The 19662-nt window shown below is 44.0% G+C and overlaps 1 protein-coding gene across 1 annotated transcript in view; it reads left to right on the top strand.

Annotated features, from left to right (window-relative positions):
- The window catches only part of ABCC4 (ATP binding cassette subfamily C member 4 (PEL blood group)), a 242544-nt gene that overhangs the window by 92963 nt on the left and 129919 nt on the right, over positions 1–19662 (top strand). The window contains exons 9-13 of the mRNA XM_070579065.1: positions 8406–8510; positions 12138–12227; positions 13648–13839; positions 16363–16457; positions 16693–16779. Coding sequence (XP_070435166.1) covers positions 8406–8510; positions 12138–12227; positions 13648–13839; positions 16363–16457; positions 16693–16779 — 569 coding nt within the window. The remainder of the gene's footprint in view (positions 1–8405; positions 8511–12137; positions 12228–13647; positions 13840–16362; positions 16458–16692; positions 16780–19662) is intronic.

Raw genomic sequence — 19662 nt, 5'->3', positions numbered from 1 at the left:
ATAGCTCTGCGTGTGATTTTCTTTTTTTGAGGTGGGGGAGGATGGGGAGGGTCTTGTCATAAAAGCTGAGATTCTTTTATTATGAAATTTTTATACTATAAGATAGTATTACCCATAAAACAGATCAGTTCTAAGGGATCAGTTCTGGTCCCTGAGTTAATCATTCTTTCTGACAGGGGCTTCTAGCAACATTGTTAACGGATGGCCCATGCAGTTCAATAAAGTATCTTTTATGTAGCTTTCACATCTTGAAAGAAAGCATGTAGGAATATACTTTGACCATAGTGACTTTCTAAGTGTGCACTATCCCTTTTCCAGAAGGTAGCCTCACATATAAATTGAGCTGCTGTAACTTTGTTGTTGATGCTGCTGCAGCCACCATCTTTGATGCTCCTGTAAGTGCTTACGATGGACCAGTCTGTCGGGAAGCCTTTGCACATTTATCTCATTTAATCCTGACAGCAGTGGAATGAGATAAACATTAATGTCCCCACTTTCCAGGTAAGGGATCAGGTTCCTGGAAATGGTGAAATAGCTTGCCCAACCTCACATTTGTAAATGATAGAACTAGGATTCTGCATCAACCCTGGTTTCTTAACCATTGTTACATTCCTGCACTGCCTTCTTCATACTTTCTGACACGTTGGCTATTTCCTTAAGTGTGGTTTTCATCATCTAGTCTTATTCTGAAGGCCTTCAGATGTTTCCTGTTTCCTGAAGAATGAGACTTTTAAATTCTAGACCGGCCGCACTGTGTTTCCCAGCATGTGACCCTCTACTCTGGCTGGGGTGTTGTCTCTGCCACGTGCCAAATTCATCCCCACTTGTGGGTCTTTGCTCGCTCTGTTTGGTCCCCTGGGTTGCTCTCTCTTCTGTCCTTGATTTAGGCAACTGCTGGTGGGCCCTCTGGCCGGCCCCCACGACGCTCTTCCAGCTTCCACGACTGCTGTTCATGCTGATCTCAGGCTTCCATTTATGCACAAGGCCAGTGCCACACCACTTAACATTACGTCAAAGGGGGAGAATCTGGCTCACCAGGAGTATTTTAAGCCCCTTGACAGCAGATGGTATCTGATAGTTCTTTTGCATAGTGCATGGCCCATGTTGGACACACAGTGGGCATCAAATAGTGCATTACTGAAACCACACTTATAGGAAAAGGCTGGGACCTAACAGAGGCCCAGGGTGGCCCAGGCTGTGCTAGAAACCATGGAAGTGCAGAGTGAGGGAACAGATTGGCATTAGGCATTCTTGAAACATTGGGCCTCGGCAGGGGCTTCTTCACCCAGGGGAGCTGGATCTTGTCCAGAGTGGGGATGAATCTCAGTCTTTCCCTTGTTCTCTGTGTCCATCTGTGTATCTCAAACCAGCCTAATGGGACTTGGTGGACTTGTGCCCTGCAGAGTCTGGTGCTAATGTAGACTCTGCCAGCCTGGCTCCTGGGCTGTACAGACAGCCTGGCCTTCCTTGGGCCTTGTAGGTAAATAGAAACACTCACTTGGTTAACAAAATAAGTCTCACTATTGACTGTCTTACTGGCTGTCATGAAATAAAAGAAGATTAAAACAGTGAGGCTTTACTAAAATGCATCTCAGGTCCAAAGGCAGTCTGGAGACAGAATTCCCTCTTCTTTGGAGGAGGTCAGTCTTTCTTCTCTTAAGGCCTTCAACTGATTGCATGAGGCCCACCCACACTATAGACTTTACTGAAAGTCTACTGATTTACATGTTAATCTCATCTAAAATACTTTCACAGTAACATCCAGATGTGTTTGAGCAAATTTCTACAGACCGTGCCCTAGCCAATTTGACATAAAATTAACCATCACACCCTGTTGAATCCCCATCTCTTTCTTTGAGCTCCCCAGATATGATTGTGTCCTCCACCCCATATATTGAAACCATCTGTATGGATTTCTTTCCCTCCTTGAACTCTAGACTTCTAAAGGGCAGGTACAGTGCCTTGTTCGTCTTTGTATTCCTCACAGATAGCGGGTGCTCAGAAAATGTGCAACTGAAGGAATCTTCCAGCTTTTTCATGTCTGTGGGATTCTTCAAATGCCTGACAATTGAGCACTGTTTAAGTGGAAAGCAGTAACTTTCATACTCTGATGGGTTACATTGTACATCAAAGAGTGCAGCACAAAAGGGCTCCTGCAGAACGTTTTCAGGGAATCATGGTCAAATGTTTTGGTAGGATTTTTTACTTTTTCCAAAATGCAGCTGGACTGTGTCTGAGGCTTGAGATTCCTTCCCATATATATGTGTGCTGTAACATTAAAATTATGACCTGCTGAAAACTTTGACTTTTCCTGTGGCTAACTTTGTGAAGTTACTTTGTGTCCTGATAAAGGAAGCATCTTTGATTTGGTTAGGAAACCTCAATTTCCCCTCACGTGCATGAAGTTTCTGGCAGGAAGGTGGATCTAGGAATTTAGAGACCTGTTCAACAGTCATTATTTTCAGTAAAGACGGGACAGATGGCAGAGAATGAGTGGCGAGAAGGGGTTGACGTTAGCAAGCATGGCGTACTGCTTCATGGTGGGGTTGAAGTAATTGTTGAAATAGTTTTTTCTTTTAGATCTTAGACTTTTTTTCCAGCCCAAATGGCTTCTACAACCCTTTTGAAATTTTGTTCCCTGGGTCATCAGAATCGCCTACGGTGCTTCTGAAAGCACCTTACCTCGAAGATTCTGATTCTCTAGGTCTTGGCTGGGTCCAAGGTCTTTATTAAGTGCCCCATGTGCCTGAAAATACGCCACATTTGAGAAACATTGTCCTGGTTGCAGAAAAAAGGACACAAAGCCAAAATGTGCTTAGCAAATATAAAAGATGTTAGGATCATGTTAAGACTAAAATCAGTTGAGAGGAAAAGCACAAACCCATGTCTTGGTCTAAGCTGGACTTTTATGGGCATATTTGGAATTTATTCAATCACTCCACAAAATAATTGAGCACCTAGCTTAAGCCAGGTGCTGTGTTGGATGCATATATACAGTGATAATCAAATGCACAAGAGTTGTTTCTGCTTAGAGTTTATGTGTATCATCAAGCAAGGGGTTAATAAAGAATCAAATGATTAAACTCACTGTGGTGTGCGTTTGTGAGTCCTTAGTCTTTGGGAGGAAAGGGCCGAGGTGCTATGGGATGCTTTGGCAGAGGTGCTGGTGTAATTTTGGAGGTCGTGCTTCCTGGGGAGGCTGAAGAACTTACCTGGAGACTTATGTGCGTAGGGGGTGGGGAAGGTAGGAGGCTGATGCTTTGCATTTTCGTGGGGATAATTATGTGACAGAGGCTCTTAGTGAACAAGAAGGAGATCATTGTATGTGAGGAACCAAAAATGTCTGATGCTGTAGAGTAGAGAGTGCTGGAGGCCTGAGCAGGGGACTCCACAGGGCCCTACGGACAACACTGAGTGGTTTAGATTTTCAGAGCTCACCCTGGCTGCAGCCTGGGGAGTGGGTCAGGGGGTGGCGGTGGGGATTCAGCGTAGAGGTGGGGACATGGCGTCAAGAGGCTAGTGCAGTGAGTAGTCCAGGAGCAAGATATGGGATTTGGATTAGGGTGAAATAGACTTGGCCAGAAAGAGCACGTCCTGAGTTGGGTATGGAGGGTGGGGAAAGGTTTGGCAGAAGGAAGAATCATAGAGTGCTTTGGGTTTTTTGGCTGCAAAAATCACCGGGGGGCTAGCCCTGATGGCCTAGGGGTTAAGATCAGTGAGCTCTGCTTCAGTGGCCTGGGTTCAGTTCTCTGGGTGCAGACCTACACCACTCTGGTAGCGGCCATGCTGTGCTGGCAACCTGCTTACTAAAAAACAGGAAGATTGGCACCGATGTTAGCTCGGGGTGAATCTTCCTCAAGAAAAAAAAAAATCACCTGGATTCATTGAAATATGGAATATTAGAAAAGGACCTTATTTGGGGAGGAGAAGGGCATGATTTTGGTTTTGAAGTCTGAGGCTTTTCAAATACCCATGTCTTTGCCATAAGACCCACTGATGGGCATTGATTCAACCTTCTTTCCTATTATCTGAGAGATGGTAGGCAGTGAATTTAATGAACTGATCTGTGGTTCACTTCTCTTCCTTTCCCTGCCTCTCACATAGATGTGTTAATGTGCAATTAGAAGGTGAAAATGTCAGCAGGAGAGGAAGGAAAGGTCGGCTGAATTATGCTGAATTAGGCAAGATTTGGCCCTGACCATAGATGAGCTAGAGGCTTGGTAGGCACGTAGAGTTTAGAGAACACTGTCATCTTAAAGCGCGCTGCGACAGTCTTCTGCAGCCTGGGGCTCAGCAGATTGGGCAGGCCATCTTGCATGATTTCCAGTAAGATCATGTTTGGGAACCCTCAGAAGTAAATCCACCATAGCTTTCCACCTTTGAGCTGGTGTTGTGGTCCATTCCCATGGGGCAAACCTATATGTGGGCTTTCTAGTGTAGTGTCCTCTTTTTCACACATGCTTTTCAGTTTCCATTTTTCCATGCACAGAAAATGAATGATTTATTGTGAAGTTACAGGCTCAAGAAGTTCGCTCTATTTTTCTGTAAGTAAGGAAAGAGGACTGATGGTGTTGGCATTCAACGGGTCCAATAGGATTATAAAAGATCTTGTCTTAACTTCAAAGCAATGAAAGTCTTCGGCAACTGCTGCATCGAGTAAAATGTGTCTCTGAGGTTATATTGTTCACAAAGCTGCTTAGGTTTTTGCCTACCAGCCACTCGGAAGTCAGTTTTTTTGGCTCGAGTTCTGACGTCTGATACTTTCCCGCATGGCCTGTTCTGGGTATGCACTTCATGGCTCTAATGGCAATTTAATTTTAGCTTTTGCATCAGCCCGAGCACAAGAGAAAAATCCAGCGAGCGCTTCTGGCACCTTTACAAGCTGTTCGTGTGTTGAATGGAGTCTTATTTAACCACTGGAGATTGTGACTTCTTTCTCCATTCAGACCTATTGCTTATGGGCAAATGCTCAATAGATTTACTGCCTCACTTTGGGCATAGTTTTTCTTTCTTTTCTTTTCTTTTTTCAAGGTGGGGAGTTCTTTTTCTGTTATACACACACTGAATATAGAACTTTATGTCTTGGTAATGTGCTTAAGCTAAAATAGAAATTTTATTCTGTCTAGACAAGATTCATAACATAACCTTTTGCTCGTTGCTGTATTAAACTCTGTAAGGCTGTAGCGAAGTGGTCAATGGTTTGACTAACTTGAACCAACCGTATGGTCTGTTCATCCCTTTAGCAGATATCTGTGATGTGCTGACTCCGCGAGGCTCAGCATAGCTGGAGTTGGGACCGTGTTTGTAAGTGGGTGAATGCCATAGTGTCTACCCTCTACATGACTTAGTGCCCCTCTGGGGATTCAGAGGTAGGAGGGCAGTGGCAGCTGCGGCCATCCTGAGCTGGTTCCCAGGAGCATTAGCATTTGAGATGGGCCTAGAAGGGTGATTGGGTTTGGTCCTCAGGGGAAACAGGCAGAGGCCACTTTGGAGCCTGGACTTAGGTGCTGATGGGTCACTGAAGGGTTTTAAGCATGGTGGACGTTCTCAGAGGCGTCTTAAGGAGATCAACAGGGAGTGGTGTTTGGCGTAGGTTCCGCAGTGTTGGGGAGTGCTGGGGAAGGAACTGGAAAGGATAGGGAGACAGCGAAAAAAATCAGTATTGTATCAGAATTTCAAACAATTGGTAGGAAGTGAGATTCTGAAATGATGTTATTTCAAGAGGACTGGGGAACTGGGGAGAGAGATGAATTGCGGCAGATGGGCAGGAGATGGTGTCTGGTTGACTATGGGAGAGGTGGTGTGGAGAAAAGAATTCAGGCTGTGGTGTGTTTCAAGCCTGCAAAGGAGCTCTCACCGTCTTCTCAGTCTGTCCTTTCTGCCTCCTTGCTAGACCTGGGCTTGGGACAGGCAGGAATAGCCGTGCCCAAGTTTAAGGTTCTCTGAGCCTGGATGAGTGGAGAAACAAATGAGCAATCTGTCTCCTGTTAGCTGGGTCTTTCAGAGAAATGCATAGGAATGCATTTTGCTTTTCCTACACAGAAGTTGTTTTCATGTTCAATTTTTACCAGTTGTTCTTTTGAAGTAGAATGTTACAGTCAAATTTGTAGCTTTGTGTCGTCGTAGACAAGGATTTTAAGGACTTAAAGGATGTTTACAGTTTTATAGAGTGGTTGTTTTCCTTATTTATGTGTTGTTTTCCTTCTCAATCATTTTCACCTGCTTCTTTCAGTTGCCTCCTCTGGTGATTAGGATTAGGTTTGCCTGTGGGTCCTAGAATACCCGTGTTAAAGCTGCTCACACAAGGTAGTTTCTTTTTCTCTCATGCAAAAATCCGTGTGAGGTTCTCTATTGCGTGTAACAAAGTACTGCAGACTGTATGGCTTAAAACAACAGATATTTACTGTTTCACAGTTCTGGAGGCTAGAAGTCTGAATCAAGGTGTCCTCAGGGTCACTCCGAAATCTGTAAGGGAGAATCCTTCCTCGCCTCTTCTAGCTTCTCATGGTTGCTGGCAAACCTTGGCGTTCCTTGTTTTACAACTACCATCACTCCAGTCTCTGTCTCCATTGTCACAGGGCCGTTTTCTGCCTGTGTGTATGTGTCTACATCTCTCTTCTCTTCTTACAAGGACACCAATCATACTGGATTTAGGGCCCACCATATTTCAGTATGACCTCACCTTAATTAGTTACATCTGCAATGACCCTATTTCAAATAAAGTCACATTTTAGGTAACTGGGGTTAGGAAAAAAACATAGCTTTTTGTGGGGGGGACACAATTCACCCCATAACAAGTTCTGTAGCTAGCAGGATGCTCCATGGTGTCAGAGACCCAGGCTCGCTCTTTTTTATTACTCCACCGCATGTGGCCTTGACCGAGCTGGCAGTCTCCAAGTGCCAGGCCATTGGGTAGAGGAAGATTCCTGGATGATGTTCTGGCCTGAACCTAGTCACTTGGCTTCACATGGCTGTATGGGAGGCTGGGAAGAGTGGTTCTGGTTTTAGGCTGTCATGCCCCAGTTAAAAATCAGGGGGTTTGTGACACAGAAGAAAGAGAACAGATTGTGAGGATGGCCCACAGTCTCTGCCACACCTTCAAAGTTTGGGTGGGGGATGAGGGTGGCCTGGGTTCTTTAGTCAATTTCTGTACCACCGTAGCTTTTCTTGTTGAATTATGTCAAGCATTTGCAGAGCCAGAGGGAATTTTCCTATGTATCAGGATGTTAGATTTGTAATGGTTAGCAGCACTTTGTTTTATTTAGCTGAATTGCGTTGAATAGCTGCTAACTAGTGTGGAAAATAGTGAGCTGTGGAAGATAACAGCCATTTCTGCTGTTGAGGACAGGTCCTTTACTAAGGAGAAAGGATAAGCGATGGTGAAAAGATGCTTATAACGGATTATTTTTTTAAAGATTGGCCCTGAGCTGACATCTGTTGCCAGTCTTTTTTTTTTCTCCTTCTTCTCCCCAAAGCCCCCAGTACATAGTTGTATATTCTAGTTGTAGGTCCTTCTGGTTGTGCTGTGTGGCATGCCATCTCAGCATGGCTTGATGAGAGGTGCTAGGTCTGTGCCCAGGATCCAAACTGGCATAACCCTGGGCCACTGAACCGGAGCGTGTGAATTTAACCTCTTGGCCACGGAGCTGGCCCCTAAAACATTTTTTAAGATATAGAAACTTAATAAGATTATTTTCTTTTTAAAACGATGCCTCAAGTTAATGCTGAGTAGTGATATACTGATTTGACAGGCACGAGGAGAAGGGCAGAGTGAACTTCAGCTCAGCTCCAGGTCACAGCAGATACGGGCCGGGCCAGGCTCTCATTCAGAGTCTGCCATCCGTCTTGTGTTCTCAGCCTGTCCTGTGCTGGCTCGATCCCCAAAGGCCCTGGAACAGCCTGCATCTCTGTGTTTCTCACATGTTACATGGTACTTGTAACATGGTGGGATTCAGTAAATGTTTACGGAATCATTTCCTGCCAACTCCCGTGTTGATTGTTAGTAACACAAAAGTAAAACAACAAAAATGTCCAGGCTCTAAATGTATTCGAGTTTGGAGCCATATTTTCTCTTTAGGGAAGCAACCGGTATGCGTGTTGAGAAAGTCACAAAGATAGCCTTGTGGCCGTGAACTGTTTATACGTATATAATACTATATACACACACACACGCGCGCGTGCACTATGTATACTGTATTATGTAATCATATACTATAAAATATATATTATACTATTATATATACTGTGTATTATTTAGTTTGTTGTGATGTGAACCAGCATTTTAAGTTCAGATGATAAAATGGTATTGTATAAAGTTTTTTGTTGCAAATTCCAGGAAAGCGATTATTTTTGTTTGTGCTATTTGTTCCTGCAGTTTAAACAATGTGTTTCTCCTTTTTCTGCAGAACTTTCTGTTACTTGATGAGATATCACAGCATGACCCTCAGCTGCCATTAAATGATGGTAAAATGATAGTGCATGTGGAAGATTTTTCTGCTTTTTGGGATAAGGTAACAGATGCTCCATTACAAGATCGTGACTGTTAAAAGACAGCTGGTGACAAAGATTTAATAGAGAATGTTGAGATTTTACACATGGTATAAAATGTGACTTGCTCATTTACTGAAAGTATCTTATAAAAATTCTCAAAATCAGGAATAAGATTAAATGCAATTAGATTGAATAGAAAATCAGCCTAAGGCGTTTCATGTGTTGTTCTTTGTCTCATTTTCAAGAGAACTTTCAAGGTATTTGAACTTAAAGTATATAAGTTTGGAAGGTTGGAATTTTCAGGATTGGATAAACAAGTGCTGTGGGATGGAATGGGTTAACTTACAAATGTGTTACAAATTGTTAAAGACAAGAGACTTTGGGGAATCAGTGTATGTTTTTTATGTTGATGGTATCAGACCATCTTCTTGCATATTGAGTGAAGCTGTGATTTGGGTCTTTGCTGTGGGGAAGGGTGGGGGCTCCCCATTCTCAGCTTCTGGATGGCACTGGCTACTTTGGTGGCGGTCAAGGGCAGGGAGGAGGCAGCAGGTGGGCATAGTAAGAGCCAGTGATCCCTAATTTAAGGCTTTCACCATGTGGCAAGCTGGCAGCTAGAACTGATGAGCTCGCAGGGATTTTCCAACGCTTGGTTTAGGTATGACGGTTAGGCAAACAGGGAAAACAACAGGGACTGCTCTCAAGAAGTTCTCAACTTGCGGACTCAGGGCAGCCCCCTTTATGGACAACTGGAATGCTTTTTCTCCTGGTTCTGTGGTCCTTTCTGCACGTCCTCCCACATTAGTGTGGATTAGTCAGGAAAACGGAACCCACACCGTGGGAGAGGGATTCCATGCAGGGAATTAGTTACATAAGGTGATGAAAGAGCCAAAAGGGCAAACGAGTGGGCAAGGCAACCCAGAGATTACCGTTGGCCGGAAGCTGCTCCCACTTCTAGGCTAGAGGGATGCAGGGAGGAGCTGGCATCTACCAGTAGTCGCCCGTTGGGAGCAGATCCCAGGAGCTCATCTGTTGGCAGGAGTGGGGACCATGGTGCCAGGGCCTGTTCTGTGGGCGCTGGCACTGCAGAGGGGATGTGGTCATGGTGGGGAGGCTGCTGGAAGCAGGTGGACGTGCTCGTGGGTACCAGTTTCTCCTGTCTCCCGGCCTCCAGGGCTGAACTGGAGTTGGCTGGAAAGATTGCAGGAGCCAGCCATCTGGAGCTTAACGGGGAAGGGCGGGGAATGGAGCTGAGAGCCAACGGGTGCTCCACCAGCACTCCTTCCCACCTCCACTCAGCTTTCCCTTCTCCAGTGGTGTGAGCGTCCACACTCTGTAAACTCTTCTTCTCATGCGTGTGCCTCTGAATATTGTGCAACCTGCATCGTGTTCGTCTACTTCTGGTTTAGTGGCCACCATCTACACCAAGAAAACAGTAGTGCATTCCCAAATATGTAAAGCCACATCGTTGCACCTTTGCATGTGGAAGCTCACATAGGCGCAAACGAACCCGACAGTTTCTCCTTACCTTAGTCTGGGAGACTTACCTCCTGCTTGGTATTTCTCATCATAAATACATTGTAAGCCTTTATAGAAAGCACCATTAAAATTCCTTTATAAAGGCCTACTCTCGATGAATGCTGTTGAGTTAGATAAAGCACCGAGGTTGCTAACATATACTTTGTATGACCCATTACCAAATTTCATCCGTACCAAACCATGCAGCATTGTAAAATAAGCTGTTTTGTTCTTCTAAGTGCTTAACATGGTCTCAGACTTTTTTGCAGCTTGCATTGTAGTACAGAACACCCCATTCTGTTGTCCTGTCCTTGTATCTGGAAGGATTGTGCCCTGTGCTAGGGGGTGATTAGGGCCTGTCAGGCCATGTATGAGAGAGCCCTTGGGTGGGCCAGGGGCTCAGACAGTGGGGGTTTTGGAGAGCAGCTGAGGCAGAATGGAGCACATGCTGGGCTGGGAGAGAAGAGAAAGATGTGGACTCTCTTGCCAGCTCCACTAGACATCCAGGCGGGTAGGTGGGAGAAGGTTTTCTCACCAACACACGCCTCATTCATGAAATGATGAGACTTGGTTTCAATCTCTAAGCTTTAAAATATATGGGCCCGTGGGAGGCTGTAAATCTCCACAGGACAGGGGCTTTCATCTGTGTGGGTCCCTGCTGCATCCTCACGGCCTAGAACCGTGGCACAGAGTAGTTGTTGATGCTCCTTGTTACATTAGCCACGAAGCCAAGTTGATCATGAGGGCAAGGGGCTGGGCACCGCTGAGCTGTCGAGTCCTGCCCCCTTCTGGTCACACTCCAGCAGTGCCCGGTCCTGAAGCCCACGCTGGGGAGGAACTCTCCGCCTGGCCCTGACAGGAAGCTGTGAGATGTGGTGACAGGAGGCTGCCGTTTGTATGTGGCTCATTATTTTGCAGTCAGAACTAAGTAAAAAGGGAACTAGTTGTTAGACATGAAGAAAGGAATGGAGAAGCTTAAAAAAATATTTGACGTATTAAAAATCCAGCTTTTTATTGACAGTTTTTATAATTCCTGTAAAGTCTGGGGCTTTTTTTTGTGCTTAGAAATAATCATCATTGTTTTAGTATGTGACCATTTGATAATTAATTCAGTTATTTCCAGAGAAATTTTTCGTTTTGAAGGTTATCCAGACCTCTTATTTCTCCCTGTGCGTTTAGTTTTTGGGGCATTTTAGCAATCACATGTACCCACTTATTTTTTAACATCAGCAGTTAGTGAGAATTTTCTTAGCACTTAGTATATGTGAAAACGCACGTGCACCCTTCCCTCTCTTTATCTTAGAATCTATAGATTGCTCAGGAATGCAACTTCTGATTCACATGAGTACTTCATCCTTCTTCCCCTCATATTGGATTGTATGCTGTCGCCTGTACTTCCATGGTTTTTGCTATGGAAGTACTTTCTTGTCTCTGTTTACCCAGGACAGGCAATGCATGCTACAGGTATAAAATTGAGACTTTTATCCCTTTGACCTATGATATGATACCTCATTTCCTTATTCCCACGTTTTTTTGTTGGTGGTATTAAATTAGAGCTCTGGTAACAGTCTTGACCATCATTTACAGTTTATTTGCTAAGAGTGACTTTATAAAGTGCCCTTTTGCTTGCTGAGCATTCCTGAGATTATCAAGTGAAAATGATTAGTGATTTCATGCCATGTCCTTGTGCTGCCACCTTGTGGAGATTAATGAAATAGAAGATTAAAACCAAAGGTCATAATGAAAACTTATACATGATTAAAAAACCTCCCATATTGAATATTCTACTAGCATATTATTTTAATGAGTTAGTGTGCTCCAAGAAGTTTTCATTGCAAGAAGGTGCCATGTCATTTATGCCACTTAAATTCTGTGGATGTCTAGAGCTGTGTCCGTATGGAAATCTGGTAAAAGAACAGGGCTTCCTAAAGGCAGCTAATGCTGCCTCAAACCCCCAAAGAAATGTGATGGAATGAAAGGGACTCCAGGACACAATATCTTAAATAGAAAGGAGAAAGAAGTGGGTTATGTTCACGTACCAATGACTATTATGTTATTTTTTCCACTGTTTAAAGTGATCTGTGTTGCTTTATTGAAATGGGCACATTTTTGTAAACTTTAATTTGTAGGCATCAGAAACTCCAACCCTACGAGGCCTTTCCTTCACTGTCAGACCTCGTGAATTGTTAGCCGTGGTTGGACCTGTGGGAGCAGGAAAGGTAAGTTTAATGGCTTTCAGCAGCTTGATGGTATGAGGAGTCCCATATTAAATTATTGGGGTTGAACCCCAATATGTGTGTGTAGCACAGGTTTGAATTAAGTGTATCTAGAATGGCATTTCTCAAAGTGGGTTCCATGGGACATTAGTTCTGTAAGAAAGTCGCATAGCCAAATAAATCTGGGTAAGGCGTGTCATGTTTTCCTTCTTGATGCTTCAAGTTGCAGTTGGGAACTGCTTGTCTGGGAGTGGGACATCTCAGTGAAGGAAATTGTTAAAGTGTGACAGCTCTTCAGGACGGAATGACTGAGAAAATGGGGACTTCTTTTTGTCACAGTAGACCTTACAGGAAGTCTGGAGTTTGTGAAGCCTCTTCCAGAAAGCTTTAAACATTTCCTCATTTGATTTATCCAAGTCACAGCAACACATGTGTAGTCAGTGTGCAGCCATGTGCTTGGCCCTGCGCTGGGAGTTAAAGATACAGATACAAGCAAGACCCAGACACCTTTGCCCTCTAGAAGCAGCCAGGTTCTGGGGCGAGACAGAGACAAACACAGATTACTTCAGCTCAGTGTTACAAGTGCTGTTATAAGTGGCAGGCACAGACTCATCACATCTGTAGGTTGTAAAAGATTTGAAGGACATGTGCTTGCGGACTTAGTGTCGTGTGTTCTGAAACAACAACATAGAGAAGTCTAAACGTAGGATGTATAGATGATAGGGTGATTATTTCCCTTACGGTGGATTTTTGCTCTTCGGAAACATGACTCACTTCAGAGTTCCTTTAATAATTCCTGGTGCACTGGATATTTAGGTACACATAGCTTTTCAGGAACAAGTATCTTGTTCAGGATACCTGGGGGCAGGAACAAGTGCATTGAACATCACACATATGAAATATATATATCATGTGGGGCTACTCTGTTAAGGATGTTAAACGTTCTTAATTAGTCTGAGTATAGCGTTTCATTTAGAGGAAATTCTTTTTGGGTGGAGTAGATTGTTATGCAGTCATTTGTTGCTTAACGATGGAATATTCTCTGAAAAATGAATCATTAGGTGATTTTGTCGTTGTGTGAACATCACAAAGGGTGCTTACACAAACCCAGATGGTAAAGCCTACTTACTACACACCTAGGCTCTATGGTACTAATCTTGTGGGACCACCGTCATGTATGTGGTCTCTTGTTGACCAAAATGTCGTTATTTGGTGCAGGACTGTACTCTATTTTATTGATGATCCTTATCAACCATTAGTTTACCAATAGTGTTAATTTCTGTTTTTCTATTACAGCTTCCAGGGCCACAATGTTTATCAAACCCCCTCGGGGAAACCCCACTTAGGGGAAGGCTGTATTGCAGCGGTTTATTCTGTCCTGAGTGTTGCCTGTACACATGTGTTTGTTTATGATCTATTTCAGTCATCACTGTTAAGTGCTGTGCTGGGGGAACTGCCCCCGAGCCAGGGGCTGGTCACTGTGCACGGAAAAATCGCGTATGTTTCTCAGCAGCCCTGGGTGTTTTCAGGAACTGTGAGGAGTAATATTTTATTTGGGAAGAAATATGAAAAGGAACGGTATGAAAAAGTCATAAAGGCTTGTGCTTTGAGAAAGGTGAGTATTGACTTTTGATTTGCGTATACTCGAATTTGAAATAATACTAACAGAGTTGATTTAAACTATATGGTTTGTTAAAAGTTTTTTTGGGGAAAGATCTTTGAATGTCATTTAATATTTGTTAGTCTTCTGGGTAAATATACACATGCACACACGTACACTGCTGTCTTAATCCTGATGTGATAATGACATTCACAGAATGCTTTTTTTTGGGGGGGGGGGGAGGTTTGTTTTAGTTTTTAGTTTGTGAAGTTTTATTCACTTTTAACTTTTTTTAATGGACAATTAAAAATAATGTAGAAGTAGAATAGTGTAATGAACCTTCATGTACCCATCTCTCAGCTCAACCATGATCAGCTGGTGGCCAGTCTTGTTGCATTGGTTCCCTGTCCCCTGCTGGCCCCACCCCACCCTAAATTGTTCTGAAGCAGATCGTAGATCTCATATTAGTTTATCTAAATATTTCATTAGTTATCTCTAAAAGACAAGAATGCCTTTGAGAAAAGCACCGTATTATCACACTTGAAAAATGACTGAAATTCCTTAATATCATCAATGTTGTAGTCAGTGTTTCATTTTGTTAGTTATCTCACTAGGAAATCTTGTCAACCACTGGTTTGAATCAGCTCCACATAAGGTCTGCACTTTCTTGCTTTGTCTCCGAGGTCCCTTTCAGTCTATAGGTTTCTCTCCTCTTTGTTTTTGACTCATAATTTATTATTGAAAGAAAACAGAATGCTTTAAAATTTATTTTTACTAATGCATCATTGCATGAAGGAACAGATTGTTTTCAGAAATGACTGAGTTTTGAAGAACATGGCAAGGTGAAATGTTTAATTGTACTTTGGGATCTAAATAAAATTGGTAAATGAGTGATGGGAACTGGACTTATACCTGATAGGAGAATATAATTTAGCAAAAAGAAAAAAAAAGGGTACATACTGATAAATACTGTGTCATTCTCTTTGGGTTATAAAAATCAATAGTAGCGTTAAAGGGCTGTCCCCGGGGTCTGTTCAGTGCAGTCTGGACGTCTGACTGTTTTTTTATATTGTGTGGAAAAGGCTGGACAAAGCCTTTTCAAAGTTATGGTGTTGAGGGCTCCAAACCTGTTTTGTCAGGAAATAGTCATTTTGCTTGAGCATCATAGATTGTATCAGGTGAGTAGTATTTTGTGATGATGTGGACAAAACATAATTGCTTGTTCAGTGGAATTTCTTTCTTTCTCCCTGGTTATTGTTAATGACAGATTGCGTGTTTTCAGAAATGATACTGTTAGCGGTCGTGGGCCAGATTTTTATGAAATAGGTGTATATTTACTGTAAAATGGCTAGTAGACTCACTTACTCCTCAATAAACTAAGTCCCGTGGCTTTACAGTCGTGTGTGCTAACAGCTCTCACATTTGTACCTCTAGCACAGACCTTCATATCCAGCTGCAACTTGACATTACCAGTAGGCATCTCTGCTTACCCGTAAGCGAACTCTCCCAAACCTGCATCTACTACCTTCCTCAGCTCAGTAAATGATGATCCTCTTCTCCCCTTTCTCATGCCCAAAACAATGTACTTCTCCTCTTCTCTTATAACCCACACCCACCCCATCAGCAGGTCTTATAGGCTCTACCTTCAGAACTTGTCCAGAATGGGACCACTTCTGTCCATGTCCACTACTCACACCTTGGTCCTTGCCACTGACATCTCTTGCCTAGATTGTTGCGGTAGTCTCCTCCCTTGTATCCTGCCTTCACCTTTGCCCCATTTATCATCTGATTTCCAAAAAGAGGTGAGAGTGATTCCTTAAAAACCTAAGCTGGATCATGTTGGTCTTCCTGTAAGTTCCCTCCCCATTTCACTTGGAGTGAAACTGTGGCCCCTCCTGTTTGTGTCTCTGCTCTCATCCCCCAATTTTTTATTCACTCTGCTCCAGCTCTCCTGGCCTTCTTGCTAATCTTGGAATACCTTGGGCATGCATCTGCCCCGTGGCCTTTGCACTTGTCCATTCTTCCATGGGGAACCCTCTTTGTGCAGTTGTGTGCAGGCCCACACTACCCTCCAAGAGGTGTCTGCTTAAACTGCCTCTGATCAGAGCCCTTGCCAATCCCCGTGTAAGATGCACTTTCTCTGCTTTACTCTCTATCCCCCTGAGCCAGCTCCCTTTTTCTTCTTAGAACTTAGTACTTGTGCTCATGTTACTTTTTCATATTGTTAATTTTCCACCATGGGAACCCTAGGGACTTTTTTTTCACTGCTGAATTCATTGTGCTTAGAGCCATGTCTGGCGTGTAGTTGGTGGTCAATAAATATCTGTAAAAATGGTTAGATGCATAAATGCTGTGAAGACCTGCAGAATGGAAACAAAAAGCCCCGAGAGAGTTTTTGAGAGGTTCAGGGTACCATTGAGTCACTATGAAACATATCCATTGCTGTTGATCAAAATACATGTGTTAACTAACGCTAAAAGTTTAGGATGACAGTAGAATGCGTTTTAAGTCTTTTTTTCCTTTTCTATCTCCTCATAGGATTTACAGCTTTTGGAGAATGGAGATCTAACTGTGATAGGAGATCGAGGAACCACGCTGAGTGGAGGACAGAAAGCCCGGGTCAACCTCGCAAGGTAAATCGCGTTTCAGTTGCCAGTCTGCACATGCCTCTTACGCTGCTTGCAGTGGTGGTGAACTCGTAGGCCCCGCTTACTGTATGGGGGCCACCGTGTGAAGCCCTCGCCGTGGATTATTTCGTTGGCTCTTGTAATGAATATTATCCGAGTTGTTGAACACTGTCATGATTCACAGATGAGATCCAGGGAGTGTGAAGCGTTCTTCTGTCTGATACCTCTTTCTGTTTTCTAGAGCCGTGTATCAAGATGCAGACATTTACCTCCTGGACGATCCTCTCAGTGCAGTGGATGCAGAAGTTAGCAGGCACCTGTTCGAGCTGTGAGTTTCCTCGTGCTTTATGTCATTTCTTTTCCCAAGAACTCTGTAAGTGCGCTCAGGAAAGCTTTTACGCTTCAGAAAATTCAGCTCATCCTGCTCTGGTGTCCCTCCTTCCCCTCCCTTTCCTCAACACAGAAGATCATTTTAAAGAAGTTTTGCATTAATATAAGGTCAAGATAGGAAAATACAGAAGGTGCATGCGGTGTGTGGAGATGAGTGGATATATGCCTTAGGGAGTTGAGAAATTGATGGCAAATCTCCTCCTGCTCCTTGCAGTTGATAACCAAGACACTGTGGGTAGGTCAGACCCCAGGAATAAGAAGGATGATGAGCAGTTTTTAAATGGAAGGGTGGGACTCATACCCTGGGACTTGGCTGCTGGCCTTTTCCTCCATCATTTGTTTATGGCACGTTACGAGTGAACTTTTCAGTCCCAACATAGGGTTTCCATGGAAAGGCCTTGTTGGTTTATGCTCTTTATTCTGAAGGTTTGGAAATACTTAGTAGAGCCTAGAATTTAAGAATGATTTGTTCCTTATCAGAATATGACTTCAATAATTTAATGTTGCTTCATGGATTCTTACTAAAATTAGTACTTAAGACCCACACATGTAGGGTTACCTTGAATTTGAAACTAGGTATCTAGAATCTGGCTTAACTCCTCACTCTCACTTTCACTGTTTCTGGAATTTATTTTCTTTGGCTCTTGCTTAGCCCCTGAGCCACTGGAATAGAACAACTCTGGAATCTTTTCTGTGTATGTTATAATGTAACAGATGCAGACTGACGCTTCCTGTGTAGTCTAGACCGGCCTTTTCCAAAGCATCGTGAACTTGCGCTTGCTCAGACAGCACCACACCTACCCACTCCACAGTTATCTTGCTGTTGTTCATATTGTTAAAGCCAGTGAGCCCTTCACCTGTCCTTACTGAAGCCCTCCTATGTGCACTGAGATTGATGCTCTTACAAATGTTATTTCACAGACATCTTAGTTTACAAAGGTGGACAGTAAGCCAAGTGAGGGCAAGGGCCCCTACTGGGCAGAATAAGGGAGACCAAGTTTAGATCTTGTTCCTGCCCCTAAGAAATTTGACTCTGCATGGAGTTTGTCAAGACAAATGCATGGGAAAACTTCAGCATACTCAGGCTGAAGGTGGTTTTGCTGTAGGTTAATGAATGCTAAATGGAAGTAGAAGTGGGGAGCCATAGGCATTCACCTTGTAATGGAAAGCTCACTGTGGACTGGGCTTGGCGGGAAGTGCCCTGTGGTCCTGCAGGCTGGGAAGGGTTTGTACAGGCTGAGAATAGGGTTTAGTTTCTTCTGCTAAAGGGAATAGTAGAAGTAAAGGTGTAGGAAGAAGCAAGACATGTAAAAAGAACAGCAGGCAGTCCCTGTCAAGTGGAGGATGCATGTTACATAGCAGAGAGAAAGCCGTTTGGAAAGGTCCTGCATTAGCTTGCTCGGGCTGCGTCTTAGTCTGTTTGTGCTGCTGTAACAGAATACAGTACACTGGGTGGCCTATAAATAACAGAAATATATTTCTCACAGTTTTGGAGACTGGGAAGGCCAAGATCAGGGCAGAGTCGGTGTCTGGTGAGGGCTTGCTTCCTGGTTTGTAGGTGGCCGTGTTCTCTCTGTGTGCTCACCTGGCAGAAGGGGGAAGCCAGCTCTGAGTTCTCCTTTATAAGAGCACAAATTCCATTTGTGAGGGCTCCATCCTCATGACCTGATCACCCCAAAGGCCCCACCTCCAGATACCATCATACTGGGGATTGGGTTTCAACATTTGAATTTCGGTGAGGACACAAACATTCAGTCTCTAGCAGGCTGCCGTAACAAAGTACACCTACAGCGGGGCTTAAACAACAGAAATCAATTTTCCCACAGTTCTGGAGGCTGGAAGTCCAAGATCAAGGTGTTGGCTGGTTTCTCCTGAGGGTCTCTCCTTGGCTTGCCAATGGCTTCCTTCTCACTGTGTCCTCACGTGGTCTTTCCTTGGGTCTTGTGTGCCCCTGGTATCTGTCTCCTTATGTCCTCATTTCTTCTTCTGAGGAGGAGGCCAGTCAGATTGGATTAATGCTGCCTCTTACAGCCACATTTTCACTGAATTACGTCTTTAATGGCCCTGTTTCAAAATTCTGAGGTCCTGGGGGTTAAGATGTCAACATGTGAATTTTGGGGGGACACAGTGCCTTCACAACAGGTCCTAAATAACGGAGTAATGAGATCCGAGCCATCAGTAATGTGCGCGTGAGACAGCTATGAGCTCTGGATCCCAGGAGCTGGGCCTCCCTGGCATCCACTAGGCATGGGTCCTGGCCGGATCCCCTGACGTTCCTCCACCAGAGTGTGTAATGTAGAATGTGCGTAGTGTTGGGACGATGAAAAAGCTCTGGAGATGGATGGTGGTGATGGTTGCACAACAGTGTGAATGTACTTAATGCCACTGAGCTGTGTGTGTAAAAGTGGTTAAAAAGGTAAATTTTATGTTGTGGTTTTTTTTTTTTACCACAATAAAAAAAGTGCATAGTGGTGTTGAATCTTTCACAATGCAGAGAGCAGGGCAGCTGACGCTTGGCATGGCGTCCAGCTCTCTGATCTTTTCTGCTCCCTCCTGGTTGTGACTTGAATTTCTCCTTAGGCACAGAAGCGCCTTGTGGCTTGTTACTGAGTTCAGGCACAGGGTGCTAATGCTGTGACTGAGATCCTCCCCCCCCCCCCCCGCCTCGGCACCGTAAGTGGCTCAGCCTCCCTGTTCCCCACGCCCCACCCTGGACTCATGAATGTCTGTTACCCAGCCTTGTCTGCGTGAGTTCTCCATCACTCCAAAGACAGTTTCTGCTGGCCATTGCATTTGTGTCAGTAGGGAGGAGAGGGGAAAG

Source organism: Equus przewalskii, chromosome 16 (assembly GCF_037783145.1).
Source record: "Equus przewalskii isolate Varuska chromosome 16, EquPr2, whole genome shotgun sequence".
NCBI classification, from domain to species: Eukaryota; Metazoa; Chordata; class Mammalia; order Perissodactyla; family Equidae; genus Equus; species Equus przewalskii.
The sequence above is the reverse complement of the archived record's forward strand: the minus strand, read 5'-3'. Positions and strand labels throughout refer to the sequence as shown.